We start from the raw sequence: 24805 nt of genomic DNA on the forward strand, positions 1-24805 counted from the left end.
AGTGATCAGTCTAAATCTGTCTTATTTTGTCCTTTTTGTTTCCAATTCTACCATCAATCCTTATAACCTCCTGTAAGATCAGGTGACGTAAATGTTCACCAAGAAAGAAATGCTCGTTTTTTCAACTAGCCTGCTTATTTAAAACTTTAATCTTGCAACGGAAAATATAATTTCTGCATGATACTTCTTATAAAATGCTAATTGTAGTTGTCGACAAGGAAATGCACCTCTGCCCATTTACTCTAAAAGTTTTCAAACTTTATTTAAGTGAATCTCATTGGTTGTACAGTTAAGCTTTTGAGTTGTGACGTTTTTAAGTTTTTGTCTCTCACTGCTTAATTGCACCATGCCTCATTTCTGGTTGACAAAACAGTTCATCAAAGAAACGATGCCATAAGAGCAAGAAATACCATCTGGTAAACGCAGCAATACTGTATGCCACACAGGGGATTAAAATATTGGTATGCCATTCTTGCTGCACTGCATTCATTTTTATTGCAACGTCCCCTTTGTTGTTGTAGTCCAGTGTAATGTATTGGGGAGGCTCTGCACACTGATGGAGTGTATGGTCGACTCGGAGTAAACATCCTGCTGATGATAAAGTTCCTGAATCTACCAGTGATCTATTCCTGAGTCGGAGCACAATCTGTTTCTGCTGGGACAATGCACACACACGCACGCGTTTACATTACACACAAAAAAACACACACTCAGACAGAGGGGCTGGCCACGTCTGGCTGACATTACCAGCAGTACAGCTGACGAAGCACTGCTGGGTATGTTTGTGTGCTGCTTTGCAAGTTAAACTAAACTGAGGAATAGAAATCTCTGGAAAATTAGGTTTTGCAGTCATCCCTTGCTCCCCTGAGGGCTTTTTTTTCTCCTTACTTTTTTGGCCTGGTTTGAAAATGTTAAGAAAAACTAATGAGGGTCCTCCAATTTGAACCACACTTGCACAATTGTGTGTACGCAAGAGTTTGTTTCAGCTCTTCTGTTAAGTAGCATTTGGCCAAATTACTCAAGCTCTGTGCAAAGTGGGCTCCAAACTATAAACGGTATAGCCTGGATTTTCTGGAGAAAAATACAATTTCACCAACGTCACCAACTTTACACTCTAATGAGCAACAGCTACAGGCAAACTTGCTCAACACGCCTCATCAAGTTGCAGAGTCAAGCCGTCGGGTCCAAACGAGAAATTGTAATTAGCAATGATTTATACAGTGGCATTCATGGCAAAAAGAAAACAAACGGTAAAACAAAAACATTCTTTTCAAGATTTAGACTTGCTTCACTTAAAATTTATTTGGACATTTTGGAAAACATGAGAAGCCTTGTTTGTCGTTTTTAGTGAAAATCAAGAACATGTTATTAGTTTAGGAGCAGGTTCAGTTAAAACTGATCTCCATCCTTTACTTTCTTCCAGTTATATTGCTTATTAGTGTTTAAGTATTTTTGCAATAGGTAACATGAACAGCAGTGACTAAGGCATACAGATAATAAGCTGCTTAATATTAGAATTCACTGTGCATTTTAAAAATGTTTACATTTCTATTAATTGCCAGGTTATATAATAGTGGCATAAAAATGAAACATGGCAAATAAGGCTGTAAATAATTCACACACCTGGCAGATATAGATTTGAAATACTTCATTTTTGGAACCAAAACGTTACAATAATTCTAAAAAAAATAAAAAATATAGTAAAAAGATGTAGGACAAGAGATAAATTCAGGTTAATGAAACTTTGTTCTCAAAGAGGAGGCATGTTGCATTTCTACAATTCATATTCATTGGAGAAACCGTAGGGCTGAAAAGGAGAAAGTGAGGCTGGGAATAAACGTAGGAGTTCTAGTGAGGCGATGTTGGCAGATTATCAGACACTTCGAGCCATCAAGGGACATCTTGTCTTAAGTATTTAACGACACTTAAAACCAGCCGATGTTCTCAAACATTGATGGGGTTTGGGTACAAGCGACTGGAGACTGAGTGCTCAAGAGCAGATAACAGCCTGAAGTACCCTATTTAGAATTAGCAGCATCTTCTCCACTACATGAGAAAAGAGAAAAGGAATATTTCCTGAAGTCTTTGGAAGGTAAAAAAAAACACACATATATATATATATATATATATATATATATATTATTTAAATGAATTAATTGGAATATTGCTTTTTTTTTTTTATGCGTAGATACAAAAGAAACCAACCAAACTTCTCAGCATTGCATCTTTTACAACCTACAATATGTGGGTAAGATGAAAAGAAAAAAGAAAAGAAATACAAGCTAGAAAAGATGCTAATTGTTCATTAATAAGTCAAAATGTGTAAAGGAGATAATTGTACATTGATAAACATTTATGGAACTTTCCTAACTTTATTTCACCATGGTGAAATTTAAAAAAAGGACTGAGAAATTAGGTGCTAATGGATATGTAAAAACATGTAATGGCTATAAAAGATCTATTTTGAGCATGGCATAAAGATAATGCAATTCAGAAACAAAGGTGTAAGAGTGGAAAGAATGACGACAATGCAGATGTGAGGAAGTTAGAAGTTTACAAAGTAATCTGGCTCTTTTTATGTTTGTTTTGTAGTAATGACCTTCCCCTCACAGAGTGGTCTTTCTCTGTGCAGATGTCACTGCATGTGTGCTTGCGTGCGTGTGTGTATAAATAAAACAGAGGCATCTATTAGCAAATCTAAAAAAAGGGCTTTGTGGAACAGGAACAGACACAGAATGAAAGAAGGAAGGAAGTACAACAGAAAAAAGGAGCAAGAAATCGTTTCTCTGAGGCTATTTTTGACCAGCCTAACTGTTTTTGTTTTTTTTCCAGGAGGTAAAATCAAATTAGAAATCACTCAGTTGTCCAATAATGCATTTTCCTCTTATCATGAGTCAGTGCAGAGAAAGTTCACATGGACAAAAAAATGTAAAAGAAAAGCTTGGTATTATGCTCCCACACACACATTATGAAAATAGTTGTTTTTATTCCATTCCATCTTGTTTTGCCTACACTGCTGAACAGTGTAGGCAAATGTTTTTTAGCTAATGTTTTTTAGATTATCATTGTTAAAAGGTGTTTTTTTCCCCTCCTTCCACAGATAAAAGTCCACTTGCCTATTAGATTATATGATTACTTCTTTTGATAAATGTATACAACTGCTGGTATTAAAAACAGCCATAAAGCATGACAAAACACACAGATTTAGTCAGTCCTTCATTAAAAGACTTTTCCGGTTTCATAACAAAAGGGAACAATAAACCTTATGAAATGAAGGGTTGAGACACCCACACCTTATGTTTCATGGTTACATAGAAAAACACAAATCAGTACAATACTCTGCTCATTCAAACTAAAATAACTCATCTGAGAACAATCTTATTCAGCCATTAATGGTTCCAACGCAACCAAAAAAATAATAATAATCGACAGGTCAAAACTGGGAACAGGCACCAAAAGGAAGAATCCTTAGGATGTGTTTTGATGCAAATTATCTAAAGGTTAGTGACAAATTCTCCGATGAGTAAATAGATATTATTTTTCCAGTTTAATTCAAACATCTACAACTAATAATGAGCCAATACATCCCAATTTTCTCTTACAAAATGTGTCAAAATCTAGAGTTCAGACTTAAAAAAAAATAAATAAATCTTCTGATCAGCAGATTTTTATTTTTTAATTAATTTAAAGCAGTGACTTTTCTTTGCCTAAAGCATGGTGAATTGTGTGTGTGAGTGTGGCTTTAAATACTTTTTTTTTTATCTGCTCTTTTCTCACTTTCAAAGTCAAACATCAGACGCCCTTCTCTTCACTCTAAGGTTGTCCTGCGTTTCTCTCCACCATCTGCTGACCTGCCTGTGTCTCATTTAGTCTGCCAGTCAGGCTTAGCAGTCAAGAAACCTGCGTTGTTGTCTAATTTTGTTAAAGCCAACATGTATAAAGTGGGCGAGTGAACACAAAAAAAATTCTCAAACATAATTCATAAGGTTCTTTATAAGATGTGATATTCTCCCTTTTCTTCAATCGCCATTTAATGTCACACTACTTTCAAACATTTGCAATAACACATGGTTGCTGACCTCTCCATTTCAGACCATGTGATTTGTGGCCCACGAGATGCTGTTTGCAGCTTTATGAGGAATTTATGTGACGTTACAGGAGGCCGGCTCCATTTATGTCTTGTTGATTAGTGGATCTCAGGGACAGCAGACCGCAGCTGTTCGTTTCAATTATAATGATGGACGTAATCACAAGTTCTTAAAAGGACAACACCAATGTCCAAACACCCCGATGATGCTTTGAAATGTCCCCATTATTGAAGAAAGGTTAAGATGCATTTCAGCTGTTGGCGTCATTTATTTATTTTTTTAGCAACAAGATGTTTTTACCACAAACTGATTACCCCTCGATAAAATACTACAATTACACAGTTGGAGTACGTCATGGTCTGTTTGAAAAACAAACTAATCTCCAAGTATTATTATAATGTTATTATATAAGACAGAAGTGTGTTGTGTTTAAAATAAGTTAAATAATTCAGTCATACAATTAGACTGAGGAGCTTCCAGTCCATGCCTAAAGCCTGATCATTCTAATAAAAATAACAGTATTGCAGTATTTACAAAGGAAAACCTTAAGGAAAATGTATAAAATGATTGTTGATTTTGCTTTAAGTGAAAACTGCACAATCAGTCCCATTGCTGTTGAAATAATCTGCCATTCTGGTTATCGCATATATTGTACGCAACACTTATTTACTTTGATTAGAATACATAGACTTAAGTAAAAATTACCCAAACCAGTTAGCGACATTAATATTACAGATTCATATTGGCTGATCAGTAAGTGGGTGATCTGGATGGGTAAACAGTCTTCATTTAGCTTGCGCCTGACCTGAAAGCTTTATGCCATTTTGGAACACGTTGCATTTGCAAATGTTGGGAGAGTTAAGATAAGAATCTACATTTTCTAGAAATATACCTGTTTTAGTGACAATATCCAATGTAACCATGGCAACTTCTAAAATAAGACGCTGAAGCAACTTTCAAATTTCAACTTTACAATAATTGTTGCATGAGGTTTGTCGTAAGACCTTGTTTCATAGCAATCACTCTTATGTTATATGCAGCATTATAGTTATTTTCAGACTAATCTTGTGACCAACTTTATGTATCCATTAGAAAAAAACTGACTTGCCTCTGAAGCACAAATCTGAGCAGAAAACTACCAGCATATTCTCAAAAATATAACATCAAAATAAATAATCACACAGATAAAGTATATGTTTCATTAAGATTGCTCAAGTGTCCAGGTGCTTGGACACTTCTTGACCAAGTTTCCAGGCACCAAGTTCACAACAAGAAAATCACAAAGAAGAAAAAGAAAAATCTGCTTTGTTAGTTTCTGGGGATCTGCTGATAAATCATTACCCGTTTGCAGTGCATCAGCCCACTGGCACAGTGATGCTTCTCTGTGATGCTGACTGTCAACAAAGTCATAAAGAGATAACATTGATTATGTAAGATACCAAGTAGGTTCAACACATTAAAGCAAAGTTGCCGTTTTATTCTCTTGAGTTTTCAAACTTTCAATGTCATATTTGTAAGTGTTAGCAACCATTTTCAGATCTTTGAATGAATATGAACGTCTGTTTTCTTAAAGAAATGCACAGAGTGTGGCGTTTATAGTCAGTAATGTGAACCAGGCTTATTATACTGATAGCTTCTAACCGTTTTGTGTGAATCACTCCTAGATGGAGAAGAATTATATCTTTGATTTAAATTAATAAACCTCTTTCAGCCACAGTATGATGTCACATCTGCTACCAAATTAAATATTTAATCTGCCTTATGGTGGAGAGGCTTAGAAAAAAAGTATTTTGAATTCTAGAAAGTATAGCCCCTAAAGGCTATTGAACTCATAAAAATTAACTAAAACTGGGGATCACAAATTAGCCAAAAAGCCCACATGAGTGCATCTACAAAAGCAGAATTGTGATATCCTTGGCAAGTTGCGTTAATGTGGTCTTGAGATTTAATGCAGTCAAGATAAAGCCTTTTCTAAAAGTGTGAATCAATTTAAGAGAGCATATAGAGACTGGAAAGCAGCAATGTCCAGCCTAAGTTATATGAGGGGTTAGGGTATTTATATTTATTTATATTATATTTATTTATATTTATATTCATAAATATGGAGAACAACTTGGTGTTTTCAGTGAAGCACACAAGTACGTTATGCCTAGTTAGTATACAAAATGTTTTAGTGGCCTAGACAAAAGAAAAACATGGCTGCTGTTCTTGCAAGGTAAGAAATTAACTGCATTAGTTTTCACCATTAGCTAGTGCTACAGGGCATGAGTTTTTAATTTGAGGACAACAGCTCAAATTAAAAATTACACTGCAGCAAGTCAACAACATATTCATTATGCCGAGTTATGGCAGTTCAACATTTTCCCAGCATTTCTAAAATAATTTAATTAGCAGTTACTGTCTAGATGGTTTTTGTGCATTTATGAGCAGTGGAAAATATATTTATATCATAAAAACAGTTGTCAAGCACATGTCTGCAAGAACCAAATATATTTAACCCAAGCTCCCGATGATGTCCAAAAACAAAAAAAAAAAAAAAACTATTCTTTCCTCAGGAAATATAGAAGTATTAGTAGCAGACACTGACCTGATATGAAATGATATGAGCAGATGAGAACAGTGTTTACAACTGAGTAATACAAATCCTGTCATGTTTTTTGATTGACAGCCAGGCCATCTTCATCCTGATAATCACACAGTCGACAGATCAAGATTTTTGACTTGAACGAGAAAATTAAGCAGACCAGAATTCAATGAAGACCAAACACTTTGGGCCGTTGTTATGCATCTATTTTCTTTTCTTTTTTTTTTGCGGCAGACTGTAAAAGGGAGTGCATCTTCTATTAAATGATAAACATACATATCTCTCATGCAAAAGTGATGATGTGTAAAAGCAACCCTCACCCCGGGCAGTTCCTGGCTGGCCCACTTTTAGGAAAGTTCTGAGTTTGAGCCGTTTTGCTGGGCAGAAATTTGCTTTCTGCACTCTCTGTTCTGTGTAAAAGGCAACTCTGATGTCATCCCAAATTAAAACAACAATTCCCGATTCTTTAAACTAAACAGGGTCTGACCAGCTGCAGGTGAGACACTGACAGCACACCGGGACTCAACAAAATAGCATCACTTTGCCATGTAAGCAAATGATTCCTTGGACAATTAGACTAAACATGAGAGGACTGACGATAGATTACTGGCGGTAAAAGATGAGCTTTATTTTTAAAGGCAAGCAAGAAAATAGCATATACAATATTAATGAAGTGACAGCAGTGAGAGCAAATGACACTGGTTTTAGATGCAGCCTTGGCAGACATGCCACAGCAACTATCATCAATCATTTAGAGTTGTCTACAGTCACCGTGTATCTGAGCCTTAGTCAACAGAAAGTGTTTAACAATGATGATTATGTACATGTAGGTGTGTGTTTTGGGTGGACTGCTCTAAACATGACTCATTTCAGCTCCCCGTTTCAGCACATGCATTCACGCAAGTTACAAACTTTTTGTTTCAATTCACAATCTAGTACACGGCAACATCAGGTTTTACCTACAACGGCTGATGTTTGGACTAATGGCAATCTTGCTTCATCGGTGCAAACACACGCCGCAAAACAGTGCTTTGCTGCTTTCAGAGGAACCGAAAGGTGGCCGACTGGGATAAGCAACGAAAAACATGAAAGATGTAAATGATCAAGGTTAGCAATGACATCAAACACCACAAAGGAAATCAGAGATACGAGAAGGTAGAAATATAAAATATAGAAAGAGAGGAGAGAGTGAAAGATGAGAGGCTAACGAACGGAGACAGAACCTGACATTTGACATTTAAAATACCATTAATCAGACCCTGAAGCTTCAAGTGACAAGGCAAGCGTAAGAGAGCAGAATCCAGAGGCGTGAGAGCAGAGTGGAGAGAATTTGCCGTCATATGTTGCTGTTGCTGTGACCACATTTTCAAGAAATGTCAAACATGCGGTTCAGAAATACGTCTCTTGTAGGAGGAAAAATAGGCCTTGCTCAAAGCAAGTGGCAGTCTCTATCATAGGTGTGCCCAGCCCCGACTGCTGTGACATTACCTGCCTACAACCACATAATCATGATGAATCGCTCCAGGGTTTGCTACCGACCACCAAACGCTCACGGTGCCAAACACAAAGTGGCGATGGCAAACATCTCTGTGATCTGCCACCATTCTCTTCATCTTTCTCCTTTTCAGCCACAGTGGTGGCATTTCTTTATTATTATTATTATTATTATTGAATCTCTGCCTCTCTTTATCACTAAAAAAATTCTTCCAGTCTCCTATTTTGCATCTTGCATTTTCTCCCCCATCTCGTCTCCCTTCAACACCTCCTCTTCGGGCTGGTCTGATTCTTTTTCATTTCTTTTGTGTTGCCCGATTCATCTCTGCCCTCCATTTCTTCTTTCATCTTCAAGGGGAAGCAGGCACCAGAGGAAGGGGAAAAAAAAAAAAAGAAGATTCAATAAACTGAAGGACATTGGAGGCGGCGTGTCCCGCACAGACACCGTATTAGCTATGATACTTGACAACTTTAGCAAGTTTACTCAGTAATTTATGTGCATAGCTGTTGAGCTTCCACTTAAAATTTAGATGAAAAGAAATTCTTGTGAGTGGCACTGTAAACGCTTCATATATTGTAAAGTCATAAAAAAAGAAAATGGTGATATATATGGCATTTTCTTTTTTTATGACATTTTTAACAAATAAAATCTCAAAAGTGTGGCCTGCATTTGTATTCAGCCACCTTGAGTTAACAGATTGTAGAACCAATGACTTTAGGAACATATCTCTACCAGCTTTGCACATTCAGAGGTGTCAATTTTTGCTAAATCACTCCAGCTCCATTATATTGGACAAGCAGCATCTGCAAACATCAATTTTCAAATATTGCTATAGACTCTCAGTTACATTTAGACTTGAACTTTGACTGGACCATCCCAGCACATGAATAAGTTCTGCTCTGAATCATTTCAGTGTAGTATTTTTGTCAAATCATAAAAATGTATTATAAACTTCAAAGGTAATAATGACAATACCCAGGTAAACTGCATGTATAACCAGATGAGCATTTTGTATCATGTATATTTTTAGCATATAACATGTTAAATATATAACATGTTAAAATATGCTTACATTTAAATTAACACTTGGAGCTCTTCTTTTGCTCAGCATGCATCTGAGATGCTGTAATTAAGGGTAATAGGATGCTAGGAAGCAAACAAATGCATGCCATCCTTTCAAAGTCTTATTTGTATGAATATTTTGATCAAACTGTGACATTTACCCTCAATGCACTGAACTGTGTTGGTCTATTAAACAAAATTCCAATAATGATTCAAAATGTCAAATTATCTCCAGTTGATAGTCATGATGTTGAGCCATTTTCTCCTTTATCCTGCAGTTATTAATCTTTATAATAAGTCATTCATATCAGAGTTCTGATCTTTGCTTTGTGGCATTTGATCTCCACATCATCTCTCAATGCAAAAAAAAAGGGCGGTGAGATTGTTTCTGGAAAGTATTAAGTTCAGAACATTATTCTTGCATAGTGCCAGCAGTAAGACTGCCACGTTGAGATGTTTTCAGAATTTAAGATCAAGTCAGGCCATATTACTCTTAGCAGTTTGTTTTAATCTACCACAGGGATCAGAGCGGGGAAGGAAACATTGTTTATCATCAGTTTTCGCCCAAAATCAATATCTGACTAAAGGGATCCATTACACGTTCTGCTATAACAGAAAGGATACCATCATTTTTTCCCCTTCAAACTCAAACTAATTCAGTCTCGATCAGTGGAGAGACTTTAATAAATGGTAAAATAGTGGTTAGTTTGTATTATGACTCACCGTCTCCAACTATCCAGCTTCACTTTGCTGCCGAAGGCTACTTTCTCAAAAAATTATGAGGCACACATCACCTTGATATGCACATGTAATACAGAGATTTTAGTCCATGCTGAAATCAGGTTGAACAGTAGGACAGAGGAGAGTTAAAAAATGGGGGATGAAGATGAAGGTTATAAGATGGAGAAACAAAAAAATGAAGAGGAGAGCAGGCCATCTCCTGTTCCTCTCCAAAGCATTTGTCAGAGTCTCTAAAGAGCTTCCACTATGCATCATAGTTACTTACAAAGACAGCAGACCTCATTCAGAGCCTGTGGGCAGCTGCTAAGAAAAGACTGAGCTCAATTGTTCACGCGAGAAGGTGGGAGGACAGCAATGCAAAAGCAAAGGGTCAAAGGACAAAGTCCGACAAAAGGAGTTGCTTCCAATAGATGACAGCTCTTTGATTTTCTTACTTTGAAGACAAGTCACAACCACTTTCTAGACAATTAGTTTAGGTTGCAACATTATGGGAATATAGTCACAAAGGAAAGGACAGGGGAATGTCAAAGAGAGGCTTAATTAAGCCGTTTAGCTCATCTGAAATCAATACATCAGGAGTGAAGCCAGCTTTCCCGCTTGCTCACTTCGACATACTTTCTTTCCAGTTGCTGTTTTTTTAATTTATTTATTTTACAAACCTTTCCACCTCTCTGCCCCAAGGCTCAACACGGTTTTCTCTAATCAAATATCCTGCATCCTGTAATGAAACAGTCACTGGGAACGGCAAAGGAAAGGAAAGCTATTCTGATTTAAAGCTTAATGAAAAGTTACATTTAACATTGAAATGGATCGTTTGTTTTTTAAATCATTGCACAGCGCACAAATTCAGTCTTATACTTAATAAACGTGAAATGATGTTCTTTAATTTGCTAGATGCTAAAATGAAAGCTGTAGATTTTCTCTGCTGTAGAGTTGAATTTATTCCTACAATAATCTGGTGGAAAAAATGTTCAGTCTGAGGATTTTACGATGCCTCACGAAAATATTCATACCAACTGAACTTTTCGTCATGCCACAACCACAAACTTGAATGCATGAACTGGATTTTAAGTGATAAATATGAAATGGAAGGATAAAGATTTATGTTTTTAACATATCCTGCAAATAAGAATCTTAAAATTATGACGATGTGGAGCCACATTTTGTTCGATTTGGGACTGTCTACCAACGTTTTACATATAGAAGACCAAATTATTTTCTTAGTAGGAGCTCAGGTATATTGGTTGTTGAACATCAGACTTTGACTAGGCCACTCTAATAAATGATGCTTTGAGTTCATCTGAACAGAGCATATTGTTTCACACATTTCCAGTGTCCTCTACATGGCTCCTGGCAAACTTTCAATGAAACGTCTGGCTTTTGCTTAATGATCGCCTTGTATCCTCCGATATACCTTTTCATAGCTCAGATGCGTTTGTTTTTGTTAGCGTAAAGGTAGATAGCTCCGCATCTTCAAGGTTTTTATTTGTAAATACTGTGTGCTGCGTTGTGTTGTGGTTTGTAGTTAAAACGTGACAAAATGTGAAATACTCCAATCAAAGCACTGCACTTATCTTGCTATAGCATGAAGGCGGATTGTTTCATCTACTTCCTTGCTCTCAACGATCAAAAATAATTTTGCACACTTGACTCTGACATGCCAGTGGCGCGCTGATGTCTTTTCAACATAATACAATGAAGTTATTGTCTGTTCGTGGAGAAAACTGACTGTAATTACAGAGAAACAGTGCCACCGAGATATGGGTTGAGCAGTCTACTTACAAAGCTTTGACATTTCAATAGAAATTCAACAGTTCAGTCGTGGGTTTAATTATGACAGGTGCATTCTTACTTGGAATGTCCTCTTGCTTGGTTTTTGTTTGCAAGACAGTGATTCCTTTGATATGACTGCAGCGGTCGCTCAAAAAGAAGCCAGAAAGCATTATGCAACAGAAAGAAAGTAATTCACAGTAAGTCTTCTGGAGTTATTTAAATTAACATTAAATTGTAAGACGCCACAAAGCAAGAGTGTGTTTTTATAAAGTTTCAGGGCACACCAAGCAGATAACACAAATCGCATGTCCTCGCACTACAGCAGCAGAATGAACACTTTGTAGTGTGTGTGAATCAAAAAAGTGCCCTTCCTAAGTCTATTCCTGTCAGCACGTAAAAGAAAATATCCCCCCAGAGAACAGAGTCATCATTGTGTTTCAGGGTAAGCTTGTGCAAGATTTTCCTCCATTATTATACACAAAGGCCCAGCGGAGCTACTCTGAATAAGAGGATATTTCATTTTGTATCCATGATGGCAAATGTCAATTGATTAACAATAATGTACTCAAAAAATGCACATAAGCACCATTAGCAATGTATGCACAAACAACGCTGAATAGGCACAAAAACAATGGAATTTCTTGCTGACGGAGAGAAGAACTGTAATGGCGAAAGCCGTGGACCATGAATAAAAACAAAACAGAAAATGTCTTATACCAGAGTAAGTAAAAATTAAAACTTGATGGGAAATGGTGCCATGTTAGCACAAGTGTGGCGGGTGGTGAACTGTTCTCATTTCTATGAGGCTAAACGGGAACGATGGATGCAGTGACAGAAAAAAAACAACCTAGAGAAATGGGGGATTTCTTGCATGCGAGTAGAATTAGGGACCTTGTTCAAAACCTACAGCAGCAAGCACAGTTTTTGCTGCTTAGGTAAAATGCTCACTGAGCATTAGAGGACAAAATCAGATGGCAAGTGGAGAGGATCCCTCTGAAAATGAAACTGCACGTCAGATAAGATTTTTATAAAAAGAAAACTGCTTTTCATCAAGAAATTCAAATTCATGGAAGCCAATAAAGTATAGAGCATTAACTCATCTAAAAAAATCATGAATAAAAAAAAACATTAACAGAATGAAAGAGATGCAGTTTGACTGGACGAGAAACATTTTTTGATTTTTTTTTTTATCAGAAATTATCGGGCATTAGAAAATAAACCAAATAAGGTCGATCTGAAACACAGCTTTGAAATATTTTTCAAAGCCGTGTTTGGGGTTAAACAAAAATAATAGCTCCTGCTGCATAAAATTGTTAGATGGTGTGGCTAGAGAGAGGCATTAAAGGGAAAGAAAATATATTTTTTACCTATGCTGCAGTCTGTACTGTGCCTCTGGCACGAGACAATTTGTAGTGACTTTGTGCAGCAATCAAGCGCCACGATGAACAAACAGCAATCATACCAAGGGGTTTGCTAAAAATAAGTTGCAAAACCATTAAAGTGCAGTTGATTATTGCATAAAATGCTTTGTATAAAGCATTAAAAATTTACAATTACTACAAGATGTTTACTTTTCACCTGTTATTGCTGGAAAAACGGTTCCAACCTGCTCTATTTCTAAAGGCTTTAAACCTTTGCTTCAGACACAAAATGCACAGATCGATCGATCCATACGTTAGTGTTCTTGATTCTAGACTGCTTAACTAAAACTGAAAAGCATTTAGATGCCCTGCCACATTGCTTCAGAGCTTAGCTACAGTATATCTGCAAATAATCCACATAAAATAGGTACTTTTCAAACTACACTGTGTTGTCTGAAACACCAGTGTACATTTGATCTTGTTTCAACTCTCAGTCTGACTGTGGGTATATGAACTGTCTGCATGGCTTAAGGCAACTCACACTAAATCACAAGGAATTTTTTTATAGAGGGAAAATTCATTTTTGCCACCTTATATTCATGCAACAATATTAATTTATATTGTGGGGTTTTTCAAGGTTTCATCACTCTCACCATCACCCTCATATTGTCTTGAGTGCTAACTGGAATCTGTCAGGGATAAATTACATCCTCAACACAAAGTACTCAACATTCATGTAGATTTTAAGAAAAGAAAGCAGACAGTAAGATGTTGTAGTTAACTTTATGCTGTTTGAAGTTCAGAGAGCATTACATCTGGTTGAGGCTCTTATTCTGAAAGTTTGCTGTATTGACACTATAAATAGAGATATAAAGTTAGATAAACCAGACCGTCCAGATAAATGTTTACCAACTCACTGTTGGTCACTAGCAAATAGCATCTGGAGGAGAGTGGTGCTCCTGTTGTGACAAAATAAAAAAATCTGATTTTACAGTTCTAAAGTTCAAATATCACATACAGGCAACAGCTGATTGTCTTTTGTGTTAAAATTCCTGCCCTACTTCCACTACCTGGGTAATCATTAAAACCAGTCACCATTTTGTCCCGACTACATACATACTTTTTTTTAAATTAAGAAAAAGGAAGAGAAGGAGACATATGTATTCATGGACATAGAACTGCAATGCATAGAATGTGCCATTATAGATAATCTTGTGATCTGGTAACTCATCAGCATCTTCTAATGCTTTCACAATCTCAGATAATAATCATGCAGACCAAGCCTGAGCTCAAATATAATTTAATTCAAATCTAAATTCTCTGCCTGTCCCAAAAAAAGTCACCTCTACTTAACGCAGCAATGAGGTAGAAGCCCATTTAAATTATTTATTTTTGTTACAATGTCCCTTTAACACAGTTCTTAAAGGAAAAAATGCATCACATAGCAAACGGAAAACAGCATTTATAAACATATTCTAATCAGTTTGCTCGATTATGCCAAACACAATTTCTATTTAATCAACATGTTACCACTAGTAAGGATGAAAGTGCACTATACATGCAAACATGTCCAACTCAAAACTACGTATTGTAATTTCAAAATAAAACGTAACTCAATTTACTCTTACTAGCTCATAAGTTTGTTGAAGAATGAAAATTTTCCATCATAATAATTGTGTGAAAATTCATCAGTTTCAATTTTAATGTTAATATTATTATTAGTGGTAGTACTTATTGTAATACAAAAAAGACAGAAAAAAATCTGTGTTGTTTCTTTCAGCGTTTGAAAGAAACTACATTTACAACGAATGACAGCCTCAGTACACGACCACATTTTTTAAGTACACCATAAATAATTTAAAAATGCGACAGCAGAAGAGAGCAACAAAGACCAAGAGGAAGAGGAAACAGACGAGGAGAAGGAGAAAATGAAAGAGACGACTATAACCGAGGTGACAGACTGTAGGGAGATGACACTCGGGTCCACAGAGTTTATAAGGAAGGAAGAAAATGGATTTTGAATTTGAGTGATCTGTGCAATGAAGCTTGGATATTTTATGTGATATTTACACACATTCATATATCTCTTCTATTGTTATTGCTAAGAGGCAAATAATACAAGACATCCACTGACAAAGAGGAGACTGTGGAGATAAGAGTATAACAGACACAGAGGACAAAAGAGGATATAAACAGAGAAAAAGAGAACTTTTCTGACTGATGACTCATAAAAATTAAAACATTTCTTCTAGGAAACATGTTTTTATTTTCCCTTCACACCGTAATCCATGTTTTTCCTGAGCAGCGAATGCAGCTGCAGGAACACCAGGTGCATCGGTTTGCGTATACAGACTCTTGCAAACGGCAATCCCTTAAGCACACACTTGCACAAATGTCTCTCTTTTTACTCTCAAAGTATTTGCTGAAAATATTTATTTTTCAGTCGCACCACAACTCAACTGTAGGCATTGAAAAAAAAAAAAAAAAACATAAAAGCATTTCTTCAGGCACAGCTTAGTCTGACACCTGTGATGTTGCACCAGTGTTTCACTTTAAACCTGCCCCTACGATATTCTACAAAATGATGAAAAAAATGCAAGGCTTTTTGTGCCTTCAACAAGCTGGAGCGAGAGGCAATGAAAAATTGTACATAAAGCCATATCAAAGCATATTGTAATTCGTTGGACGGACCACAGAAGAGACCCACACAAGACAACTTGAAAGGAAGATGAAGGCGATGACTCAATTGAGTCCAGGGTAACATGAAAAGAAATGCATATATGTTTACGTGTGTGTGTGTGTGTGTGTATGAGTAGGTGGTTTTTCTTGGCGTTTCTTTTTATTATTGCTTTTGGTCGGAACCAAACGCACTATTCAGTGCTAACATTTTATTAAGTGTACAAATCCACGGCGGAATAAGACGTTTGTTGAAGTCATAATTAAAACAGTGCTCTGAGAAACCCGTCTGCATAAGTTCAGGCTCGATCAGGAGTCACAAAAAACTCTCTGTTGTTTAATAGAGAGTTTCTTAAGATAAACCCAAATTTGGCAACACAGCAAAGGTACAAAATCTCACTTTGTAACTGTGCAACAGGAGACATTGAAATTTGTATTTTTTGTGTGATTATCTGAAAGAAACAAAAATTACCCTAAATGAACTGTATTATGGTTCAACCTTTTATTTGTCCTTGAATCCGTTTTTGATGCACTGTATGCTGTGGAAATTTTTCTCTCTTCTGCAAAGAAGCTACAGCTGATCAGTGTAATGATTCAATAAATAAGTTATTCCAGAGAAAACTTGAGTTAATCCTTTTGTGGCACTAGTATTTTCAATGTTTTAACAGTTTTTGTTGATAATTGTGACTCTGCAGATGCAAATGGCATAACAATTGCCCCTTGTTTCTCAAAAATTGCAGGAATGTTTTTATTGAAGCAGGAAAATATATCAAATTTCAGCCATTCATACAATATCAGAGTTCGCAAATTTGCAATCACAAAGGACTGTGTGGATGTAGAAGTTGATTGGATGTTATATTTCAAGTGTAAAAGTGCATCAATAATACATTTTCTAGGCTGTGTGGACTAACTGCCCTTAAAACTCACATCCCCATGTAGTGGCAGAGATAGTAAAGGAAAGAAATGTGTCTAAACCAAAGTTGATGTAAACAATATCTCTCCGTCTTTCCTCATATTGTGCAGCCCATTTTTCGGTAACCTTTAATGCACTCTGTAACAAAAATAATCATGTGACATAGTGATAGAGTGGGCGCCCTATATACGGAGGCTGTTGGTCCTCGACACAGCAGCTGAAGGTTCAATTCCCGACCTCAGGATGAATGTCTTTGCGCTCTTCTCTCACTGCCCATTTCCTGTCTGGAAAACTGAATAAATGTCACTGCTACCTCAAAATACTAGTAGTAATATGTATAGGTTTTACTCTTCATCAATGTTTGCGCTACTGATACGCTGCCCTTGTAGCATGAATTCAAAGCTTGTTTTCAAAGATCCCTAGTAGGAATTTTAGTTTTAATTATTTTTTGCCTGGTGGCAGTACTTTAACTACATATAGATTAAAAACCACTGCAACTTCTGAGGCTGGCCCAACTCTTCAGGGCCAACGTGTCCCTAGCGCTCCCTTTTGCTGTGAGACGCATGGCCAATCCGATTCAGTGACCGGATAACCAGACCAGAACACTGCCTGAAGAGACCAGACAAGTTCCCCTTCCTCTGAGACATACGAGACCGCTGGTCCAAATACCTGTCACCTCAAACTCTAAGAAGGGCATGCCTATTCATGAACAGCTGGTGGCTCATCGCTCTCCTCAGCAGCTTTCTCAGTGAGACGTCTGCAACAGTTCGTCATGCCGGAGGTAAAGCCCAAACCAGATTCAAAAACGGGGAATATGACTTTGGTAAATTGACAGCTGTCCAGTGCACAGCAGATTCTAGGATCACCAGAAATTGTGACTCCAGATGGTGTGTTGAGAAAGCTAGACTGAAGCATAATCACTTTTTTTGATAAACAGTAATCACAAAATATGCCCACACTATAAAAGTATTTATACTTTATACATTCTTCTGACTTTCAGGTTAGATATTTAAGGAACACTACAATCCATTTTCACCTGAATGTTGTTTTTAGAGAATGCTCTGTTTAGTAAACTAAACTTTGGGATTTTATATTGCAAGAGTGTAAGAAATATCTGTGATGGATTTCGAGTTTATTTTTCTACAGCGAGCTTTTCACAAAATTTTCTACAATGGAGAAAAAAAAAAGTTGCTAGTCATAATACTAACAGGACAGAAACTGTCACTTTTAAAATCACAAGGACAAACTTTGAAAAACTAATCCTGTAAGCAATTCTTAATGATGCTTTCCATGATTTTGATCACGCTTTAGTTACCTCTGAAGACTGAACCAAACTTGACTCTTTCAAGGTTGGTCTTCTGCCTATTTCAGGTCTTCAGCTGGATTTTATTATTTAGTAACTAAATGGTATTTACAACTTTTGCAGATTTAAATTTAGAAAGCCCCATCTTATTTCCTTTCTTCAATAAAATAGTTTACCTCGTAAAATCTTTACGAGGTTCGTTAGTGAATGTTCATTACATAAAAACTCTGAATGTTAAGCTTTTACTTAATGGGTATTGATATAAAAATACTCAATAATCTGTATAACAATGTTTTTATGCTTTAATCCAGCTTCTTGACAAAAAGTTGGCAGTTACTTGTTATTTGACAGAAAAAAACTAATACAATGACATAAATGGAAACACTAATCTGATGCAAAAGAGATTTTCTTTGGGCGTCTTGTTACTTTTGTTATCAAAGAAGATTAAAAAATATATTTTAGGATATCTTTGTGCAGATATATTAAAATACAGGATTCTTCTCCGTTTTACATCTTCCGAGCAACATTACAGTCAATCAATGTGTGTAGTATGTAGTGGATAGTGTCTTCACTTCAGTAATTTAGAAGTACATGAGTGTCTGCATTTGTGGATTTTTTTTGGCCTGAGTGAGATAACAAGAAGAGCCCATGAGGCTGTCCCTCTGAAGTCAGCACTGCATGCAGTGTTTACCCACCACATATTGAGCAGTGTTGACCAGAAAGGCCCACTGGGGCTCTTAGACCAGCTGCTGTAGTCCTGGAACACACACACACACACACACACGCGCGCACACTGCCCTAAAAACAAATATCACTCCCCCGGATGGAGAAACAAACACACAGCAAACACAGATATCACCTCACATAGCCCTTCGGTTCAGTCGTCTCCTCCACCTTACGCCTCATCACACATATTATAATTATCAGTGCAGAGTAATTAACATCAAAATTAGGACCCATATTTGCATATCTACCATCATTTGCATATATGCCCAGGAGCACATGCACCTAGCATTCCTCCTCATGCTGCGAAGAACCAGGAAGAAGCACAATTATTTTATCCAACAACTCAAGCAGCCATAAAAAGCATCCCATACCAAGCTGTAAAAAAATTATTTTCCCCCTCGAAAGTATTTTCTCTTGTTGCACATTTTTCACACTTGGATATTTTTAAGATTAGGTCGTCTTCATCTGATTTTTAAATTGTTGTTTGTGATATAAAACATTTTTTTTTTTAAATATCAAAATCTTTAAAGATGTTAACACTTCTTCACACCTCAATACAATAAAGTTTAAAAATTGAGAACCGTAAAAATAAAGTAGGCTGGTAGGAACATGTAAAGACGGGCAAAATCGAAAGACTATGGGAATCTAGAAAAACTATAGGAGGGCTATATGGAGAGGTTTCCTAAAGACGCAACCACAAAAGAATAATAATGCAACCCTTTCAAAAACAAGAAAAGGCAAAGTAAGATAGAGGCTATACAGCTGCCCCATTTATACATCTCACTTAAGCCCATAAACCTTTGGAGTAAAATCCGTGACTGAAGAAAGAAGACCAGCAGCAGTTCTCAAAATCAGGAGCAGGGCTGTTCAAGCATGGGGAAAAGAAGTGAGGAGCAGAGTGACAAAACATCGCTCTCTCTGTGGCATTTGCCCTCTGAATGGCATCAGCTCAGCGGAGCAGAACAGCCAAGAGTGATGCAGAGTCAAAGGAATAAAGAGGAGGAGGCAGGCAGAAAAACACAACAGAGGGAAGAAAGAGAACAGAGAGGACATGAGTGACAGTAAAGAGGTGAGGAGCAACAGGACCAGCAGAGCACTTCCCATCAGACACTGTTTCACCAGTCACTGCACAGAAGAGGGAAACCTGAGTTATTCCTCATTGCTCTCACGATTTATGTTCTGGCATGGGTAACAACTGGATGGCTCTGTTGGAAAGGTGCCTATAAATCTGATCTTGTTTCTTTCTGTTTTTTTTGTTGTTTTTTTCCATCTACCTTTTTGCTTTAGATCCCCTCACAACCTCTCAGGCCATGTTGTCTGGCACTCATCCACCCTGCTCTACTTTACAGTGTCTTATGTAAAGGTATTCAGCTGAAAGTCATTCGTTTCATGCATACTGTAAACTGTATTCTGCTGAGCTTGTAAAGCTTCAAAATAGAAAATCTGCACATACACAAAACATCCCTCAATGTCTCTTATGCAAAAGCCAAACATCCAGGAAGCACTCTGAGAAATTGATCTACTTTTAAAAAGAGGAAATGGCTTCGCTCGACAACGAGAACTCCAATCAAGTGCTGGAAAATGAGTGACATAATACTTCCCTGGACCACAGCTGATCAGCTAGCATCAGGCCAACTGGCAGGTAAAACAAACAGAAAAGGAAAACAGGGACTAAATTCAGAAGAGTGAGTGTTTTGAGCTCACGTTCAATAATAAATACATTTGCTAGCGTCTGCAAAACAGTAAGTACCCTAAACCAAGATTTATATTTTGTAATTTTGAGTAGTCACAATCACCTTCCAACTGTGTTCAGAAGACAAAAACTAATTTAGATTGAATTAGTTGCATTTTTTTACATCTGATTTTACTTTGCTAAGGTTCATTATTAATTATCATTAAGATTATTATTTTTTTAAACATTAAGATAAAACTGAGTGGAAGATAGCATATTTTTAATTATAATAGCAACTGAATCCTATGTTAGTTTACATGCATGTTCTCTGAATTGTAAATCTGTAAATGACATGTCTATTTATAAATTAAACAAAACAAGAGCTGGTCATAAAATTAGTCAGTGATATTCATTTACACTATTAAAACCAATCAAGTTTTTAGCAACCTGGTAATGCAACAAGAGGTTTTTCCATCCTACTTGGATAAATGAAGGGTATAAGGGTGGATTATTCTTAGTGTGTGCATAATAAGGCATGTTTTCCTTTCCCATCATTACCAAGACCTGAAAAATACCTAAAAGAAATTGCTCAATCTTTGAGACTTGTGCAGGCTGCGTACAAATCTTGCATGGCATTATTCCATCCTGTCTTCTTGCCAAATACATTAGTGACATGTGAGGAGACATTAATTATGAAGACATGCAACTGTTTGAGCCAGACAGACACTTGTTTTGGCTTGTAGACTTTCATTAGAAGAGCTGAGCTGAATATATCCATCTTTGAAACCTAAATGAGATGATGAAATTTCCAAAGAAACTGACACTTCTCTAAACTTAATGCAAACCTACTTAGTCTTCTCACTGGCTATTGACCATATGGAGGACTTTTATAAACAGCAGAAATAATGATAATGTTTGCTTTCGCGCAGACAGCCCATCCTGGCACTCCTCCCTCTAGAGACCCAATTAATACCAGTGTAAACCACCGCTTCCCTTCGCTGGCAACACCAGTCACCACAACGTGTGTCACACGTCTGTGTGTCTGTGTGTGTCTGTGTGTGTGTGTGTGTGTGTGTGTGTGTGTGTGTGACAGAGAGAGACAACAGAAGTAGAAGATGTGAAAATATCACAGGGTGAGGATGTGATTAAATACAGCATGGCTGCCCTCTCTGAGAACTTATTACAACGCACTAAATTTTTCATTGGATTGCTTTGCAACAAGCTAGTAAACATCAACATTAGACAAACTATATGTTCACACTTATGGTGGAAAACATCTCAAAAGGTATTCAGCAATAAAAAGCATAAATTCTGTTGTTTTCCAAAAGCTAATTGTTGGGACATTTTTGGAATGTGAATTTTGATGCATTTCGAGCAAAAGGAGTTTAAAAGATGAATAAAATCGTTGATTTTTTTATAAATAATCAGAATTTTTTTTTCAAACCTGGTCCATAGAGCTTGTTCCCCGGCTGCATGTTTTAAATATTATTCACTTCTACAAATCTGATACAAATGAATGATTGACCTCCTTAGCAGGTCATCAGTTTCACCGGAAGCTTATTAATCACCAATCAATTTGAACTAGCTGTATGAAAGCAGGGCAGTTGGTCCTTCAATCAGCAAGATTGACAAAAAATATTTACACTGCATCTTAAGCATTTTAAAACCCAATGTACAATTTTTTATTTTTAAATTTTTGATCATTTTTTCATTGATTTTGTCAAAATAAAGATTTACATTTTCAGTTAAATAAAACAAGATTTTTCAAGCAATGTACCCTGGCTAGCCAATACTTCCTCCACTTCACTCAGATTAAAAATTACAGGAATTCACTTTCTCACTCTACCTAAATTAAATTTCTAACCCCATTCAGACGATCAAGACTGAGAAAATAACTAATGCCTCAGGGATTCCTGGCAAAACTAATGGAAGTTTACCAGACTCATATTTCTCTGTGAAAAAAAGGGAAACGTTCACTTTTTACTGTCAGTACTCTTGTTCATGTGTCTGTGTGCAAAGCTTAAAATGTAAAAGATTTCAAACATTCAAATATAAAACCAAGAATTCGTGTTTTGCCAAAGAACTGAAACAAATGAATAAATAAATGGCATTTAGCTTATATACCAACTGTGAACATTGTTTAAAACAAATAAATCAAACGTGAACCTCACAAATTACCTGACATGGACCAACACTATTAGACATTTAACACATTTATATACAGTACATCATGATAATGCACAAAATAACCACAGTATTCTTCCGAAGGATAAATAAATAGCAATTATCTAGGCAAGTACCACTCAAAACTACTATAACCTGCCTTCACTTGAATTGAGCACCTGCTCCACATTAACTGCGGGGCAGAAGCTGGCTTCTTAACGAACCTCAAGTCAATAAAGGGAAGTACAACTACTGAATATTCAGCAGAACTTAACCAAGAGTCCCATTCTAATCTCATCCGAAAATCATAACAACGACTGTCACTTCAATTTCCAACTTGTGTAACTCAAGCCTCCAAACTACGACTTCTGTTCCAAACCAGTGAAGCTTATTTTCCCGTCTACTTTATTTTCGTGCTCCTACCTTTCCCACCGAGAGCGCAGGAGGAGCCGGAGAGAAGCCAAAGCAGCGCAAACGGGACGCCGAGGATGTGCATGTTTTATCGAGCTGAGTGTGAAACGTCTTCGCGTGCTCTCCTCTCCTCAAATCCTGGCTCACCTCGCGAGCGCAGGGATCTACTCAGCTGGACGGTGGCGCGAAGGAATCTTGGAAGGACGAGAGACTATCAATGGTAGCGCGAGGAAAGAGAGAGAGCGGCGCCGCCGTCTAAGCAGCGTCAATTAACTTTGGTTTACGGATATGACGTTTCAAAATAAAGCAAGGTTGGACGATTGTGTTGCTTTCAATCAAGGAAATACTTTTATAAAAGTCTGTATAAACACAAAAGTTAAACATTAGGAATTTCGTTCAATTAATTTGGATTTTTTTTTTTTTTTTTTGCTTTTAAACCATACACAACTGACGTTCACACGTTGTGCAATTTTATTTTGAAGAATAAAATTGTTGCGATATCGTGGCTTTTTTGCATGCTTGACGTTACAGTTTATAGAAAAATAAAATAGCAAAAGGCGATGGAAGAGAAAACAAAGTGATTTATGTAGATAATGAGAGGAGTTTCAAGCGGCTCTCGCGTGTACACACCTCTGATCAAATATACGGCTTTCGAGACAAGACAGCACTATGAGTCGTTTTCGTTCGTTTAAGTTTTTGTAATCTTTATTGTGAAAAATATCCTGTACAATTCAACGACTCACGTTCACTTATGTCACCGCATTTCATGTTAATGTCGGTTTGGCGTTTTCCTGATTGCTCCCTTCCATGTCTGTTTGATGTCGTTTTTGCAAGCTGTTTCAATTATTTTCATTAAAATCCTACTGCTGTCTTTTCCAATCTGTGTCTTTTTGATGTTTTTCTCTGTTATTTGCCGGATCGGAATCAGCATGATGTGATTTTTTTTTTTCTTGCTGTTTTCACCTAACAAGAGACTCTGACTGATCATTGCAGCTTTACTCCCCCTCACAAAACTCCCAGTCTTAAAGTTTTTTTTCCCCTGTAGCAGAATCGCTGCTGTGTGTTGTTGAGCAATTCCCCTGTGCTGCTTCTTCTTCTGAATATAGGTGTGCATTCTGGGGATTAGAGAGAGGAGAAGACCTCGAGTGATTTAGGCGAATAACAGAGATACAGAACATAAACACAGCAATGCATTCAAGGACCAAAACTTGTGAATGTGCATATAGGCGAACACATACTAACTAACAGTAGTTATAGTTGTAGCCACAACATTTTATTCACTGAAAAACCACACTAAACAAACCAACATGGTTTTTCTGACTGATGAAAACTTCAGGCCACTGAAAGTACCTACTGCTGGGGTTTAGCTTACTTTACAAATAATCAAATAGACATCAACAGTACGCCCTGTTTTCATGTAACAAGCAGTTTGCAACCACAAAGACTGAAAGGTTACCTGGAGTATATGGATTCTGCATTAGTGCATCTCTACAAAGGTCAGTGTTTCATATGGTAAATGTTACAGGGATACATGAGAGGTTGTGAGGGGATCCATGCTGGACAACTTGTATCACAACCCATAGAGTGACTACAATACTAAAATCAGATGGAACTCAAAGATGTTAATGGACAGCAGACCTGTCCAGCCTCCTAATAAGCTTTGCTGACTTATATTTGTCTCTATTTACTGATACAATAGAATATAAGTAATGATCAAATAGAAACCCACAGATGAACACATCTGAACAAAGAAATAAGTGCTAGTACTGCTACTGCGATTACTACTACAACTAATGGTACCACCACCATCATCATCATCATCATCATCATCATCATC

The 24805-nt window shown here is 36.9% G+C and overlaps 1 protein-coding gene across 1 annotated transcript in view; it reads right to left on the minus strand.

Annotated features, from left to right (window-relative positions):
- The window catches only part of LOC103479345 (calsyntenin-2-like), a 160312-nt gene extending 137115 nt beyond the window's left edge, over positions 1 to 23197 (minus strand). Inside the window, exon 1 of the mRNA XM_081598634.1 lies at positions 22981 to 23197. Coding sequence (XP_081454760.1) covers positions 22981 to 23053 — 73 coding nt within the window. The 5' untranslated portion in view covers positions 23054 to 23197. The remainder of the gene's footprint in view (positions 1 to 22980) is intronic.
- Between the last annotated feature and the right edge of the window lie 1608 nt (positions 23198 to 24805).

Source organism: Poecilia reticulata, chromosome 17, assembly GCF_904066995.2.
Source record: "Poecilia reticulata chromosome 17, P_reticulata-male-v2, whole genome shotgun sequence".
NCBI lineage: Eukaryota > Metazoa > Chordata > Actinopteri > Cyprinodontiformes > Poeciliidae > Poecilia > Poecilia reticulata.